The sequence below is a fragment of the Poecilia latipinna genome, unplaced genomic scaffold, assembly GCF_001443285.1.
Source record: "Poecilia latipinna isolate Pla-1442-1.1 unplaced genomic scaffold, P_latipinna-1.0 Scaffold4815, whole genome shotgun sequence".
Classification (NCBI taxonomy): Eukaryota; Metazoa; Chordata; class Actinopteri; order Cyprinodontiformes; family Poeciliidae; genus Poecilia; species Poecilia latipinna.
In genome coordinates, this window is record NW_015117431.1 from 454 (window position 1) to 18,001 (window position 17,548).

Genomic DNA, 17,548 nt, shown 5'->3' on the forward strand with positions numbered 1-17,548 from the left:
TTTCACTCCCGTCGTCCCTCAGCCCAGAACTGATTGATTAGATATTGAAAATGGTCTGTCAGCATGTTTTAGAGAGGTACTCATCTGATAATGAATGCATCACCTCGGCTGGAAGCTAATTATATTAGAGACACAACTTGGTTCTGCTGTCTTGCTCTCTCTGTGTGGGCTCCATTGGGAGACAAAGTCATCCGGCAGCACAGCTCTACCACTCCAGCTACGCTCATCAACTCTCACAGTAAAGATTTCCATTGGCTATGCCCACTTACTCTAAATTAAAAATTTGCTCTCCTGCCAGCTGCCTGGACTCCACCAGGTACACACTCACAACCCCCAGGAATGCATTAAGACAAAGAGTGATAGTGACAGACACAAACTAAGTTATGGAGCTACCTGATCTGCAACAGCGCGAGACAATTTGTCCATCCTGGAACCGGCTTCTGCAATCTTCTTCGCTGCGTTGATCACATCTGAGGAGTTCTTCAGGGGGCCTTTTCCTCTGTAGGAAGGAAAAGAAACAAAGGACTGTGAGCGAAGAATTAAAGCCATAGATAATGAAAAACTTTAAGACTGAGTATAGCACCAGTAACACAAGACATGAAATCCACCAAAAAAACCCCAGCAAAATATGTATTTTTCATACGGAAAAGAAAACTGAAGGATAAATATGTAAGTCTGAAAATACGTAAATATGTAAGTCAGAACTAGGTAGTGCTTTGTAAATGAAACCATAAGCAAACTTCTAAGTATTTGAGATATTTATTGTGATAGACCAACACAAAGCAGTGCATAATTGTAAAGCATAAGATAAATGATAAATGTATTTTACGTTTTTTGGGGGCCTTTACCAGTTTCACCAGTAGAGTGACATTTTTGCCTTGTCTTGTCTTTCAACGGCCTGTTTTTGGAACTAGCTTTCATTTTAATAGCCAGATTTCAGAAATGCACGCCTTTGTACATAAATTCCCCATCCTAAACTGTTGATTAGGGTTGTACAATTTATTGTATAGTCATTAGTATCACAATATGACAATACACCATAAGGGAAACTGTAAGAGTTGTCTGAGCCAGAATAAATGAGAGGTGACAAGAGGTTGGGGTATACCCTAGAAATGTCACTTCATTGCGGAGCATCACAAAGAGACACAACTCAAACAGCCATGGATACATGCTCACTCCTAAGGGTAATTTAGAGAGACCAACTATCTAGCAGGTTTTTGGACTGTGGAGGGGGGGGGGGGTAAAGGGGGGCGGTATCACTGGGGGGTCAGTAGAGAAGTAATGCATGAATGGACTAAATATTCAAACTCCATACAGAAAAACGCCAAGCCTGGATGTGCACCTATAACTTTCTTGAAACCGGACAACAGTGCTAATAACTGAATCAGCAGTTCACATAACATTTGCAGTATTACTGAAAAGAAATTACACAAAGTCAGACAAAAGACTGCACTGCATTTTATATAAATGTATCCTAATAAAGGGCGCTTAACACAAGGCAAGTTTTTAGATTGTGTTTTAAAGGAGCTGTATCATGCAAAATCCACTTTGTAGCTCTTTTTTGTTTGTTTAGCGTCTACAAGTGCAAAAAAAATAAAATATTCTCTCCTGGTGCTGCATAAATATCTACATTATTTTTGGGTTATATTTTTCAGTCTGTTCATACTTCTCTGTTGCCTGTAATGTTTTCTTATCTATTGCGTCACTGTACTTGCTGTGGAGCTGCTAAACAAGATCATGATGACTTCCGGCTAATCGGTTTAGTGAATCCGCAGGTAACCACAAAAGTGGTTAGTTGCTAATAATGCTAAATACAACAAAGCTTATTTCAGGAATGGGTTTCCTGTGTTAATAATGACGTCTTGGCCATGTTACTAGCTCAATGCTACGCTGAGATAGCAGCACTGATGCTACTAGCATTGATAGTAACGCTTCATATTATGCTACTGTTTAGTTGTGACCACTAAGGACATTTGTGTGCTACGTGTGATTGTTGTTCAGTGACAAGCTAATATGTGTTGCATGTGCCAGTCTGAATGTGGTCAACATCAAGTATTAATGGTGCAGTCATAGCACCACAGGCACACACACTCATGACGAATCACTGCTCTGATCTGTAATTAGTGACTTGTTTCTGTTTTATCCCATGTTTTTTAACTGCAAGGGATCACAACTCAATGAACTGGGTCAGCAAGCATCAGACTGTTTAGGGGGAAATTTCCCAGGCCTAGATGGAGGAAATCAGAAAAGTTTTTTGCTGAATATACAGTGTCTTCCAAAAGTACTGGTAACCCTTTGACTTTTTCAGATTTCATCATCTTACGAGCGCAAACCTCAGTGTATTCTCAAAGGATTTTATGTGCTAGAGCAATTCAGATTAATGTTCAATAAATTGTAGAAATCCATTCTGAAAAACGCTGCATGTCTTTGGTCCTCTTGTCTCAACTCGAGTTGATACTGACATTTTCGGCTATTCTGATATAAAAACTGCTCCAGCAAAGTCTGAATCGTCTGAAAAAAAGAAACAAAAAACATCCCCACATCTTGACGCAGCCACTGCCTTGTTTTACTGTGGGAATAGTGAATTTAGGGTGAACGATGTTAAATGTTTGTCACGCTGCATTTTGCATGTTGGCACTTTAATGTAGACGAGTAAACGTACACACAATCATTGAATGTTTTATAATGACATTTTAGGTGGTGATTTTACCTGGTGAAGTCGGTCATTTCCATCATGATCATACACATCTGTTTTGCCAGCACAATGATGTCATTGCCGTTGTCGTCCCATTTGGCCACTTCTGCATCCAGCTTGCACTTCTCTTGTCTGAAGCTCTCTACCTGCTCGGCAATCTTTGCCTTCTCCTCCTGGGGAAGTTGTGCCATGATGGCCTGCAGGCAACACAGAAAAACAAAAGCATCAGAAGTGGTAGAGGAGATGCCAGAAAGGTAAAACTTAGAAGAATAAATTGGCAACATGACTCAGGAGAAGGAATATAAGAGAAAGGAATTGAGGAAGAGATAAGACTAGAGAAGAGGGAAGAATAGAAAATGAAGAAAACGTTGAAGAAGTAGAGGGATTAGGTAAGTAGAAGTGCCTACTGCATGAAGGTAAAAGGAGGACGAAAGCACCCTTTTTTTAAACTTTAAGAAACTGCATAACTACAAACTTGAACATTAATTCTATCATCTTGCCCTTTAAGAACACTTTCAAATAAAGTTCTTGACTTTGTATTTAATGACGGGACCTTTTCAAAACCCTTGACATCTTATACCCATAAAAGCAAATCCATTTTTTGCCTTCATAGTTTTTTTTTCCCGGCTGTGAAAATACATTTCCTCTCTTAGCAGCCTTTGGGGGCAGGTCCAAAATGGCATAAATCTTGTGGCGAGGTCACAGGCACAGTTAGGACCTAGTATTATTTGGAAGATAAATGTATAATTACCTTGCCTCTAAGACCAGAGAATGAATAATGCATTTCTTCAACATTATGTCAGCAGGGTGAGGTGGAAGGAAGAGTAACCTGGTTTCCATTAGGTCGATTATATTGACTCCAGAAGCACAGATTGAAAACGAGTACAGTGGAAAAAACAGAAAAGTCACTATTAGTTTTTTAACCTCACCTATTAATCACTGTCCTCCAAAGAACTGTCATTTTTCCTGTTATAAAAACCCAAGTCCTCCTTATCCCTTTTCCTTCCTGACTCTCTCACAAGATAGTTGGTGTGTGTTAGGGGGAGGGAGATGGGGTACAGTGAGATGCGAGTCACTTTGCTTGCTGGTAGACGTGTCAGGTGAAAAAAAAAAAAAAAAAAAAAGTGGTTTATTTGTCCCCCTGAAATTCTTTCAGAGAAAATACGGAGGGAGAGCCACAATGGGAAACAGAAAATTGAAATTACAGGCATAAACAGAAAGGCGTAGAGGCCCAGCTTTCTCATCAGCGGCTAACGGGTGCGTCGATGAGTTTAGGCCTTCTGATCGCTCTCCGAGTGCGGCGGCGCATTCATGGTGGTTAGTTGAAAAGAAAAAGAAAAAAAATGCCTGGCATAAACAAACAAGCTAAAGTAGCCCCCTCAAGCCCAGTGTAGATTTCCTCTGCTGCTCGTGCCAGGACACACAAACAACAGCATGGAGGCAAATCCCATTAAACAGCATGGGGGGTGAAAACACTGCTTGCATTTAAAACAAATACCAAGTTAATATGTATTTAGACTGCACAGCAAGGAAGGAACTATTTAAAACACACATTCGATTTTTAGCAAGGCATCACATATTACCACTGCGGGGCGTGTGTGTGTGTGTTGCTTTGAGTTGTTGTGAATTCGGGGATCTGGGCCAGCAGTACTCTTATTCATTTAATCAATAATTGAACATCTAATATATATGACTGCTTTACATATTAAATACCCTGCTGTAGATTAACTCAGTAATTAGACAAAGCCCTTAAGTTATTTACATTCAAGTTGTTTTTTTAATGAAAAGTATATGCTAGGAAAAAGAAACAAGTAATCGTTTCATGCAGTAATGGTTGTCCCTCCCTTGCTTTTCAATTGGGATTTTTCTATAGCTGAGAAACATACAGATTGGTCAAGATGAATCTTCTGCTTTGCAAATGTTTTGTAATTTACTCATTTTGACCCGCATAAGATGAACATGCAATATTTTTTTTTATATCTGCCTTTTCATTCATCATTTCAAAAGTCCTAACTTTACCTCAAAGTTAGGACTTTGTGGTAAGGTTCTCTATTTTGAGAAGTTCTCTGTTTGTCGAGCAGGTTTTTAATTTTTTTTAAGGTAAATAATTTGAGTCAAAATTATTGATAAAGAGAGAGATTGGCTGGTGACCGCACTCAGTCACTCTATTTTGTTTAATCAGCTGTGAAGAAACTCAAATGTTCATTATTTTGGCAGTCAATGAATGCAAAGTTTCTAAGCTAAAAGGCTGCAACGACATTCTTCAGTGCGAACGTTCTTTCTGAAGAAAGAAGACTCAATATTAGCTATTTTTAAGTATCAATGAGCTGAAGTCAAGGCAACTGTATTTTTTTAAAAGGTGGGTGGATGACAGCATTTTTGGAACAATACCTCAAGGCCAGTTTAAACATTGACTATAGTCATGTTGGAATTCATGCACTATGAGATTCCTCTGAAGAAAACTATTTGTTAAAATGTTCAGAGAGCAACAAGAGGCTTTAAATGTACCAATAAGTTTGGCTCAGTAAAGTAACATGTGCAAAGCTGTCTCAGATAACAGGCTGAGCTGGACAGCAAACACCAATGCAGATGCTGAGAAAGAGATATTTTTGCTCACATTTCTAACCTCAACAAAAAAGGAAAAAAAAAAAAAGGAGTCCTCAATTGAAGATATGGGAGCAGGATGTATAGCAGGAGGAATGATGTCCCTGATAATGTGGAATAAAAATTTAGTTTTACATCTGCTCTTTGAAACGGGGTTAGAAAAATGTGTAACCTTCGTTTCCTTAACTGAGTTACTAAAGAACACTGAAATATTATTTAAGTGTAGTACGTGCACTTAAGATTTCTTCCACAGACGTTTAATTTTTCTGCAGCGAAAAGGGATCAACATGCTTTAGGGAATACACACAGAGGCTGGTTGTTACAGTAGATAATGTGAACTTTACTAATCTGCAATCAAATATACAAAAGACAGCTTAAAGTGTCAGCTCTGTAACACATTCCTTGTTTTAATACAGTATTAAAATGCTTTCTTCCAGCAAATTCACTTTCTAATAAGGACTGGTAAAACTGTACTAAAAAAAATGTGCTTAATCGCAGTTAATTCATGATTTAACTTGCGGTGTTATTATTTTTTCACATAGTGCCATTTTGGTTTGGATGAATATTTTTTCATTGATAAATAAAATACTAATTTGAGGCTTTTTATAGATTTATTCAGGTTATGTGATACTAAAAAAAAAACCAAAAAGGAAAAATAAAAACAAACAAAGAAAAAAAAAAAAAACAGGAAATCTGAATAGTAACTAAACACACGGTAAATATTTTTCCACTGCACTTTTCTTACCGTGAAATGATATAACAACTCTTCACCTTTCAAAATAATTCAGCTAATGAATATTAAACCATTTGGGGGCATTAACACATTCTGTTTATGGCATTCTATATTTGTCCTTGTGTTGTTAGGAAGGGGAGCGCCCCACCCAAATAAAAAACGAGAAAGTAGCATACCATGTCTTGATGAATCAGAATATGGTGAATTTCAAACCTTCTATCCTAATACTTGCACTCGATACAAAATGGCACACGTTAACAGAACACACACTTCATAAACGTGGCAGGACTTAATATTACACATAAAGCTCTTCATCGTAACATTAAACTTCAGTTTAGATAGAATGTGATACTCTTTATAATCCTCCCTAAGTGCTTTGCCATCAACAAGAATAACTCTGACTTAAAAATGTTTTATTTATGTTTCTGTTTTCATCTAAAACCAGTTTTATTGCAGCGTTTCTGTGAACACAACAAAGCTAATTTCAGCCCACTGACTCTTCATAAGCTCTTGTGCGCTCAGCTTGAAGTTTGGGTATGCCAGTGGCACCCTGGGGTGTGGTTTGCTGATTACATGCTCATGTCCAATGTGGGCAAAAATATAATGTAAACAAAGCTGCTCGGTAATTGCTGCCTAATCACCAGGAGCTCGGTTGACTGTGCTGTGACATTCATCGGAACCGCCTGAGTTCAGGTCAGTAGGGCTGTCTTTCACATATTGAGTTTTCATATAGTCCCCGTGTCCAACTGTTAAAGCAATCGATGACTCACTCATTTCTATAATAACTCTAAAGTGTATACAGCTGGTATCATAGATATGGCCATGTGTGATATTTGCTTAATGCCAATGCTCTGAGTCAGACAGTGCAAATGTAAACAGAGATTTATTAATAATTCTATGTGTGGCTAATTCTCTGAGTCAAATAAGGAATCTTCACTGCAATCTCTATACAAAAGAAGCGCATTAAATCAGGGCAGGCTGCTCCCCCACACAAATAAAAGGAGCTAAAAGTCTCGGGGAGAAAGACTGAAAATTCCCTGACTGAAAAATAGGTTCAAGGGGGGTTGGGGAGAGAGAGTCAGGGATTTGGTTAGTATAGCAATTCACTTCTAAAATGGTGTGACAAAAGAGAGCCTGTCAGGGAGGAAAGGCAGAGAAAGGGTTTGTGAACACAAAGGAAAGCTGCACAGCACAGGGGTAAACACATGAGCCAATTGGGACGTCAGAGGAGCACAGCAATGGTGCTGCACCCAGCCCCCACCCCATCTCAGCCGCCTCCCCCAGTAGCTCTCTAGAATTCACTTATCCCCAAATCCCTTCCCCTTCTTTACTGATAACAACAAGGAGCGGGCCTTGGGAGCTTAACATAGTGGCAAATCCAGCCGAGGGAGAGCAGCGCCAATACACTCTGCGACTAGGCTACGTCTGCGGGGATTAGAGCGCTTTCCGGGTTTCTTCACCAAGTGCGGCATTTTGAAATGACTTTAATTTCTTTCATTTGAAATAAACTGCCCAGACACTCAGAGTTCAATTTTATGGATGACCTATCAGCAAAGCTATCCAATCACAGCGTTTAAAAATGTTTACAGTGTGTTTGACTGCCTGCGAACCATCCATGGCATGTCACACAAGTGAAGGTTTTGTTTAGATTCCTTAGAATTATAATTTACCTTTTTTTGTTTTTATATTTCTTTATATATATATATATATATATATATATATATATATATCATCTCGCGCTCAAAAAGAAAGCAAAAGGTGAAGCCCTTTGCAGGGCAAAACACAAACAGAATAAGCTCCCGAGAAAGCCTTAAACTCGATTTGATGTTACAAAAAGACTTGAGAGAACAGTGAGGCAGAGTAGAATTGAGATATCACATAAGCGTCCTTTGTATGATATCTGTGCACTGGATGGGCTTGGAGGGATCACAACTGTAAACCTCAGTGTGCTCATGTCAGCTCCTATGGAGAAAATGGATTACTTTCCTTGTCTGTTTGAAAGAGAAGACGGAGCACCAGCGTGGACTTGGCATGACCGTAAGAGGACAGCGAGCTTTATCCTAACACCACAGACTGGAGCAGATTGTGCAAATCACCACTACTTTACAGCAAAAAAAAAAAACAAAACAAAAAAAACATCTTTTATGGATGTGTTTGCCCTGTGCGTGTTTTAAATTTTAATCTCAGAGGCCATGACACTGTCGGCTGGTAGAAAAACAGCACACATCTAGCTGTGAAAAATACTGTCAGTATGCCAGATATTTACTACAGGGGAATTTAAAAAAAAAAATATGTACAAGTAGGAAAAATATCATCCGTTTTTTTTTTTATTTATCCAAACATATTTGCAACATGTGTTAATGCACTTTAATCCGCTCTGCATCGCTGTATTACAGTCAGAAGTCACGAGAAATGGGACACTTTGCAACTTAAAACTGTTCTCAAATAGCGCTGCCCACTCACAGCTTAGCTGAGTGCCAGAAAAACTAGTTAACAGTTTGGTACTGTAAAGCTCTTTTGTGTACAAGTGTTGGTGCATCTTAGCTCAGATGGCTCTGCAATGTTACACTGCAGGAGCCCTAGTGGGAGTACAAATACAACAAACCAAAGTACTTCACACCCAGAACCCCCACAGTCTTTCTTGGAGGAAGCCACAACTTCCTCTTCATTGCAAAGATCTGAGGTTAAACTTTATCTATTAAAGTTTAACAAGATGCTTACATGTTAGTAAGCATCTTGGATATATTACCAAGACATCTCTTCCATACTTTGTCTTATTACACCCTCAAACTCAATGTATTTTTGGAGATGAACCAATGCAAAACAGCAGATCACTGTAATTGACTTACATTATTTTTTTTACAAATAAAAAAAACAAAAAAGCATGGAATGTGATTGCTTATGGTTCCAGTTTTTTCTGAAACTCCAAAATAGAATCACCAAATTACAAAAGAGAATCCACTTGTGTCAAATGTAGACTCAGAGGTTTGCTAGAGATCATAAGATGAGATGTTGTTCTGGAAAAAAAAAAAAAAAAAAAAAAGAGATGTGAGACTGCAGCAGTGGTTCATTCTCCAGCAGGAAAATAGCCCCAAATAAACAACCAGAGCTACAATGTGATGGCTTCAGGCAAAACATATTCACATGACCCAGCCAAAGATAACAAAATCAAAGTGTAAAAATGAATGTTCATGAGACATTCCCCAAAAAGACTTGCGGTTTTGACTACAAAGAAAACTGGTTACACAGTACTGACTTAACCAAAGTAAATAAGTAAAACAGACACACGTTGCGGGTTATTCTTTGTGAAACATTTTGAAAACCAATTATCATTCTACTCCAATATACAATTAGACACTTTGTATACACAGCTATACTGCACAAATAAAATATTACATTTCGAAAGAAAGCATTAACTTAGAAGCAATTCAAAATCTCAAAGAAATGTTTATAAAATCGCTATGTCATTACTTCTTCAATCAGAACTGCTCCATTAAAGTGTCACCATTTGTTTCCTATCACATAGACTTTGCAAACAGAACTCGAGCGAGTGTGCAGAGCTGTTCTATAGTGGAAAAAGTAATTTCAAAAGAAAAATCTTTTGACACAATTCCCAGTCCTTCTCAGAAGGGAATATTCTAGCATATTTATACCGGAATGAGACTGTATTATTCAAAGAAACAGCAAAGAAAACCAGGTAAAATCAAAAGCTGCGGTTCAGACTCAACATGTCTGTTAGCAAGCTAAATGTTAAAACTGGGGCATGAAACCCAATTTTAGACAAACTGGGTCAAGCACACCAGCTTTCTGAAAGACTGTGAAAAGAAAAGAAAAGAATGGCCCAGTCAAAGTCTCAACATCAGCTCAGCAGCTCAAACTAAAATGTTAAGAATGTGCATGTCTCCATTAACTGGAAGTTTCAGAGTGGACAAAACTAAAAGAATAACACACTAATGCCCACTTAACTATAAACTTAGACATAGTGGCTATAAAAATGCTTTAGTTAAACAAATACACCATGGGGCTTTGAAGCCGACTTAGGTTTTGCTTATTTTAAGGATGACCAATGGGTTTGATGGAAAATGTGTTAAATTGCTGAGGTAGTTTGCTGACAGTGGCCCTATGAATTACTTTAAACACCTTGACATTATTGCTCCTAATGGCTCCTTGAGGAAGAAAAGATTGCCTTCTACTCATGTACTGAGATTTTTCCAACAGAGAATAAAAAAACGACATCATTAAGGAGGTAGTAGCTGCACATTACAGACCTTTAACTAAAGCAGGCTTCTGATTTGATTGGATTTATTTCCCCCCTTTTAGTGGATTACCCTGATGTTAGCAGGCAGTACCGAGTCTCGCCTGGGCCACAGGGAGAGGCATTGAGCCAAGTCACACTTCTGCCTTTCACAATCCATTCAACATGCAGCACACCGCTAGACACTGTGTTGCTGGAGGGGAGCAGGCACTGATACCCTCTTAATGTCCTTTAAGCTGGGCCCAAGTGAAAAATTGCTAATGTGCAACAAAGCCCAGGCCCTGGCGATCACGACTGGGGCCTTGGCAAAGGTTTGTGTCACATGTTGGGGAGAGTCTGAAGGGAGGTTGGTAATTACTTCTTTGTTTGTGATTTGCAATTTTACACCTGTCATCCCTGAACGGTGCTAATTTCAAATCGTGACGCTTGTTAGAATCTGTTAAATGCTGCAGAAGTGGAACACGTTGGACGGGCTGATTCATGTGCTGCTGGGAACACGACAGACATCACTTCAAACTACATCTGAAAAGCTACTGTTACTGTTGAAACAAAAAAAAACTTTTATGTAGACTGCCTGTGCTTTATACAACAAAAATAGATATGCTTTTCCCTGTTGTTCTTTGTTGCAAGTTCCATAACTGGGGCAGATGTGAAAAGGTGTAGCACAGTAGGAAGTGATTACCCACTCACCCGAGCGCTCTGACCAGCAATAAGCTGGTCATCTTCAGTCTGGACGCTAGTCCTGCTGCGAGTGTCATAGTCCTCCTGTTCGAAGTCTGAGTCATCTTCCAACTCCTCTGGCGTCTGCAGGAAGCACAAAAGCAAAGTCAGAAGAAAACAAACCAATCAAACCTCAGTGGTGAAAAAGTTCAGTTGCATAAACTTCATTTTTTTCTAAAAAGGTAAAGCACCTTTCATTCTTTCTGTTTTGAATTCCGAATACAATACAGCAACTGTGGATTTAGTTCAAAGTGAACTCAGTAAGTAGTCAGCCAAATGACCCGCAAAATTATTCCAAAGGACATTTGTGGACACCTGAAGCAAAACTCAGAGGTAAGAAAGAAAAAAATGTTCTGTTCTACATATAAATCTATATATTTCTATATGTGAACAGACAGATCCAGAATGTTTATTTAGATTAGTCGCATAATTAAGATTTTTGAGTGGCCAGAAACAAACTTCTTGATTGAATGAACATAATTTTAAATTTCAAACTGCCAAACATAGGAATAGAGTTGTACTACATAAAAGTGAACAAATGCGGAAGATAGTTATTTTTTTTTCTTTTTCTACAAAGCAGTAGGAATTAGCTCTAGAGGAATAAAAATAAAAGTAATCTGAAGCCAAGTATCATTTATAGGCTAATATCTGGGTCTGTTTCAGAAGACAGATGGAATTGTAAACAAACAGAAAAAAAGACTAAACTACATCAAAAAGAGTCTCCAAATTTTAGCTAAAAAAATGGAGCATGCAGCTACTTTTAAGACTCTGTCATTATTTGACTTTGAACATTTGAATTATTTAATTATTATTTTTAATTATTTAAAACAGAGAACTAGACACTTTCACCAAATTCCATGTCTTTAACAAGGCATGGTTGTCCCTTACAATTGAAATAATTTAAAACTGACATAAAAAGACTGCAGTGCCCAGTTTTTTAGTAGAACTTTTGAAATAGATAGGCAAGAAATGCAATGCCTTCTAGGTCTAAAACAGCTCACATCCCTAATCTTCTTTGATCTGTTATGATCAAACATTTCTCTGTATTAGTCCCCGTACAACAGTAAGGTTTGCAACTTTCTTTTGAAGATGCACTATATTCAAACAGCTTTGTGTAGTGGCATTAAATCTTTATTGTCGTTCTTCTCAAGTCTGAACAAAAATCTGTAAAAGGCAAAGTAAAATATTCCAAGACCATCCATTACATAGTTTTTTTTTTCCTGACTTCTCATAAATTACAGGAACAAAGATTCCTATCATTTTATGAATCTTTGTTTATAAAAACAGAATCTCAATTCTGAAAAGTCATTTTCATTTAAGGGAAAATCTGAACAGGCTCCTTCATCTGTTGGAGTCCATATTTGTTTTCAGGACACATCCGGCAGCTGACCTGATAGAAGGCAAAGCTTCACAGTGAAATATGTACATTTGTTAAATAATAACGGTAGCATTTCAAAAACACCTATCCGCATTTACCCTTACAAACTGTTGAGTGAAGAGCTGACTAATGTTATACTGTCAAAGTACTCTGAATAAAAGCACTTAAGAACTACAAATAGTAATCAAACAAGGCTGCTGGAAAATAATAACCACAGCAGTATTAAAGGAAACAGACTTAACTTGTTTCAAGCTTTCTATTATTTTTGGATTTTGTTTGTTGACTGGCACTTTTGTTAAAAAGAAAAGCTGAAAAAGGCATAAGCTCAGCGTGTCTCAGCAAGCAACGTTTATAAAATGGGACAGAAAATCCTCAAAGTATTGAAAGTATTAATGACTTACTCCTACAATTTCTCAACATTGGTTATTATTGTATCTTAATCCTTACAGTTTGCTATGTCATGGCTGCAGAAATATATTTCTTAGGTGTTTATGTTGCCAAGTGGCTGCTTTTGATCCTGTCATCGAAAGTGGTCACAGAAGATTTAGGTCCATGGAGTGAAGGCAGAACTTGCAGGGCTGCTAAAAAAGTGATTTCTGGAGACACGGTGACCAACTGTTTTATATAAGTAATCTAGCATGTTGCTGGTTTTTGTCACCTGGAATCTGTTCCTTTCATTTTTCTTGTGGTCACTGATTCCTGGTGATAAAACGATGGCATGAAACAAGGTGGGTTAGCGCAACCATCACATCATTTTTTAGTTCCTATTAGTAATACTACCAGGCAGCCCAGATCCCAGCGGGATGTAACCATCTCTTCTCTCTTAAGGCAACAAACATTTTCAGGACGTAACCTTTTGGGTGGGTCTACTGTCAGGCATCTCAGGCGTTGATTCACTTTGATCAAGCACCTGTCTTCAGTGTAATATGTCCTAGACGTGAACTTAATACCATCTGATTTGCCAGGTTTTGTATACTTTTGGTTCCCACATAAAGGACAGCTGAAACAGATAAGCCTGCACTGGTAGGGTATTACTTGGCACTGTGAACAACAGTAGCACTGTTCACTTCATTTGAAAATAAGCCCTTCATTTTTTCACATTTTGTGATTTTTATCATTTCAAATTTCAATACATTATGAGAGGTTAGACAGACCTACAAAAAGTGCCTCAAAATTACAAAGCAGAAAGGAATTTTAAATAGTTTTTACACGTTAGACTCTTTAACTGTCACTGCAAAAAAAACACTTACTGTACATGTTATCCAATCAAGCATGAGGATACCGGCGTCCTCATGAAGTCTGAAAAGTAAGGTATGAAGCATTCATGCCTCTAAGCTAATACTTTGAAGAATCACCATTAACTGTGGTTACAGCTGTCACTCGTGTAGAGAGCATCAGTGAACATCAGCTTTCATGTCCTGCCACAGACACTCAATTAGCAGTTGGTTTGGACGTTAACCCTGCCACTCTAACACATGAATATGCTTTGATCTGAACTATTCAGTTGCAGCTCTTGCTGCTTAGCGTCATGCTCGTGCTGGAAGGTGTTACAGATCGTACAGTCTATAACAGGTTTCCTTACAGGATTGCTCTATTTTTAGCACCATCCAACTTCCCACCATCTCTGACCAGCTTCCCCGTCTCTACTGGGAATAAAAAGCATCTCCACAGTTTTCCACCGCACATAAGCCTCTCTCACAAAACATTTTTGCCATAAATCCGCAGGGATGAGCTGCCTTTGAGCTCCGTCTGGCCATTCATAAATCACAAGTTGAGACAGTGGCATGACTTTTCAAAATTAGGCTGCTGTGGGGGGTTTGACAAGAGATACCGCATGGCATGCATGTCAGCACTACACATAGAATTTGCAAAGAAATATATATTTTGTATTTGCCTCTGTTTTATAGACCGGACTGATTGCAGGACTACTTGTCTTGTTGACAGTCTCCCACCTGAGCTGTGGACCTCTGCAGCTAATCCAGAGTTACCGTGTATCTCTCCAAGTAATGCTGTCCTTACCAAGCCTCTCACTTAAGGTAGACGGCCATGTTTTGGTAGGTTTGCATACTCTACATTTTTTTGATGAAGGCCTAAACAGTGATCTGCAAGAAGGTGTTTAAGGACATTTTACTTTTTTTTTTTTAAACGACACATTGAGGAAAGGGTCGTGGAGTAGAGGCAAAACTTTTCAAATTGCTTAAAAACGTTTAAATTATTAATTTAAGCTTTCTTTGTCCTCACAATTAAGTGGGTGTTGGTCTGTTAAACACTGTAAAATCACAATAATTTTTCAGATTTTAATGTGGTGAAATAGAAAAATGGTGAGGTATGAATATGTGTTTCTATTGATAAGGAATATGAATGTTAGACATAGTAACATTTTCTCAGGGACTGCTTAACATCAGCTAAGGATATCTTTTCTCGTTCCGTTCGTGAGTATGAAATGAAAAGTTATGGCGCAGGACGGGACTATTTTCCCTTTTAGTGTCTGGTCGGTGTGATTCCTGTAGGAGTTCATCTACAAACAAACAGCTTCAAGCAAACTTTGCCTCTATCTCTGCATGCCATGCTGGCTTGGAAGGTAACACAGCCAGCCAACATCTTTTTGGTCTGTTTGTTAGGCTTGCTAATATCTCCAGGCCCCTGATGTCATTGTGGGAGTTGGAAATGATGTTGCTTATCTCGGTCTCCTGCTCTCTGTTTTAGCCACTAGATGTTGTTCGACTCTCACTCTGGTCTTTTTTGGCCACAGGCTTCAGCATCTGCAAAAAGAAGTCGGGAATATTCACACACTACCAGCACATCATTTGGTTTCCCCCCGGGAGATGTCAAAATGCCACTGAAACCCAACCCTGTCTTTATGCCCAACATGATGGGCCTTTCTGCACGGGACTAAAGAGTTCTGGAGTGGTGACCGACTGTTTATAATATGAGCAAAACGACATTTGGGTAAGTGATACAAAAAGCAACTACTCTTCCATTTTATTATGGAAGAAACTACCTTAGCCTACATGAGTCATGGCTCGACTCCTTCCACCTGTGGCCTGGCAGCTTTTGCAACTTTTCTTTTAAAGTGAGATCCTGTCCAAAACGAGTGTGGAGTTCTGAAGTGGTTACTTATATAACTTGTGTGTCAAATGTGAAGAGATATTTGACATTCCGCTTTAGCATGGGCTACTGAAAGGGTTGGTGAATTAAACTGGGATGATGTCAGTCATCTCCAATTTTGCTAGTTAGTTTGTCATCGAACAATATAACCTGGTGTTTATGGTTATCTAAGAATAACAAATGCATTTAAATGATTCAATGCACAATCCTGCATTAAAATGGTTACTATAGAGTTAGCCAGTGCCAAGAAGTGTAGCTTTTTTCATGCTGTGATTACAAGAATATTTCTAGAAAAATGGGAGGGAAGGCTGCTTTTTAGGAAAAATAGATTTAACTTAATTCATTTTCGTGCAATCATGAATAAAGTGCCTTTGTGTAGTCATAAAAAATTTCAATTGCATTCTAAATTGACTTGTTGTTTTGATCTAGATCGGATCCAGCATTTTAGAATAACTGCTCTAGCATATTTGGCGCTTGCTCCATTTCAACGCATCTTTTCACTCTGCATGGCTAAGGTCGCATTAAATATTGAGCAGGAGGAACAGTCCTTCTCATTGGTCACAGCTCTGACTAGTCTCAGATCCAATCTCGTCTCCAAGTTAATTCTACTATGAGTCATTGAATACATTTAAAAAAAGTAAAAAATGAAGTTAAAAAAAAATTATTTGTTTCGTGCTTTAAAAAAAAGTTTGTTTTCTCAATGTGAAAAGATTGAAAACAGGAAGAATATAGACTTAGGGGAAGAATCAGTTATTGTTAAGTTGCATGTATTTTGTTTCATAATTACAGTGTGTTGCAGATTCGCACCATTTGACCCTGTTTTATTTCAGCTGCTTCACACATAATTGTTAGGTATGAAAGCAATCAGATGCAAAAAAAAAAAAAAAATCAAGGCAACAATGATTCCTAACACAGAGCTGCTAATGTCAGTGTAGCTACAGTTCATGCAAGGAAGTGGCAGATTTTTGTTCTGCAGTTTCACTAAAGCAATGTGACACTTGGCCTGACAAAAGCGATGCTTGCTCATACATAAAGACCGAGAAAGAATGCGGCCCCCTCATTTTTTTCAATGAGGTCACTGTGTGACGCAGCCGAGGTGCCAACTTAGAGGGCCAGTTACCAAGGAGACCAGGCACTCATGTGAACATCATGATGGGATGATTCCGCTGTTTACCTTGTGGTCATTCTAACAGAGGATTAAACTATTATGGGTATTATGATAATCTTACAAGCTAGTGAAACTCCAGTTTCTCTATTGCAAAGCCATGAGAGGTATTAAATAAACCTCTAAACTGAATGATTATAAAAATAGCTTTAAGTTATTTTATCATTTCTGGCGCCTTAAACAACACAATCCAAACTAAGCAGTGCCTTGGATTCAACCTAACTCTTCATTTTAAATAATCATACACAAGTGCCTTCCAAAAGTATTTACATCCTCTGAGGTTTTTCACATTGTCTTATTACAGACACAAACTGTATTTATTTTTTTGGGCAATTTAATGGTCCCAGATAATAGTGAAGAAAAGCAGAATAGTCCATGGTTGTAAAGTGGGGAAAAAAATCCCTCCCCAGACTTTAGAAGGGTTTCCTCCATCTTTTGTTGTTCTGATCAGCTCTGAACAACATCCGTGTCCTTGCTGGAGAAAAACATAACCACAGCATGATGATGCCACCACTGTGTTTTGCTGAGGGTTTAGGGATGATGTTAGTTTTCCAACACGAGGCTTTTACTTGTCTTTCACTGACCACTGTATCTTCTTTTATGAATTAACTGTTTCCTATTTGACTTGTTGAAAAGCTCTAACAGGAAGAAAACCAAATTTCCAATCTCAGTTGAGGATCTCAGCCTCTTTCTGCTTCTCTGACTGCTTTCTCTATTGGTAGGTTAGCAGTAGTGCTAGACACTTTACCTTTTTATATGATGCATTGAGTAGTGCTCCTTGCATCGAACTTCTCCAAAACGTTAAATCCATTGTTCATTTTGTTCTTAGACTATTTCCACACACCAGGTCTTGATGTTCTTCTACTCATATATATACTTTTTTTTTTTTT

At 38.3% G+C, this 17,548-nt stretch overlaps 1 protein-coding gene across 1 annotated transcript; it reads right to left on the minus strand.

The window, feature by feature from the left end:
* Positions 1–358: 358 nt before the first annotated feature.
* Positions 359–11,129, minus strand: LOC106943039 (catenin alpha-2-like). Its single transcript, XM_015026380.1, has 3 exons — positions 10,978–11,129; positions 2,711–2,892; positions 359–499 (listed from the first exon to the last, which is right to left on the minus strand). Exons 2-3 carry the CDS (start codon positions 2,884–2,886, stop codon positions 382–384), a joined length of 294 nt encoding a protein of 97 aa, XP_014881866.1. The 5' UTR covers positions 2,887–2,892; positions 10,978–11,129; the 3' UTR covers positions 359–381.
* Positions 11,130–17,548: the final 6,419 nt, after the last annotated feature.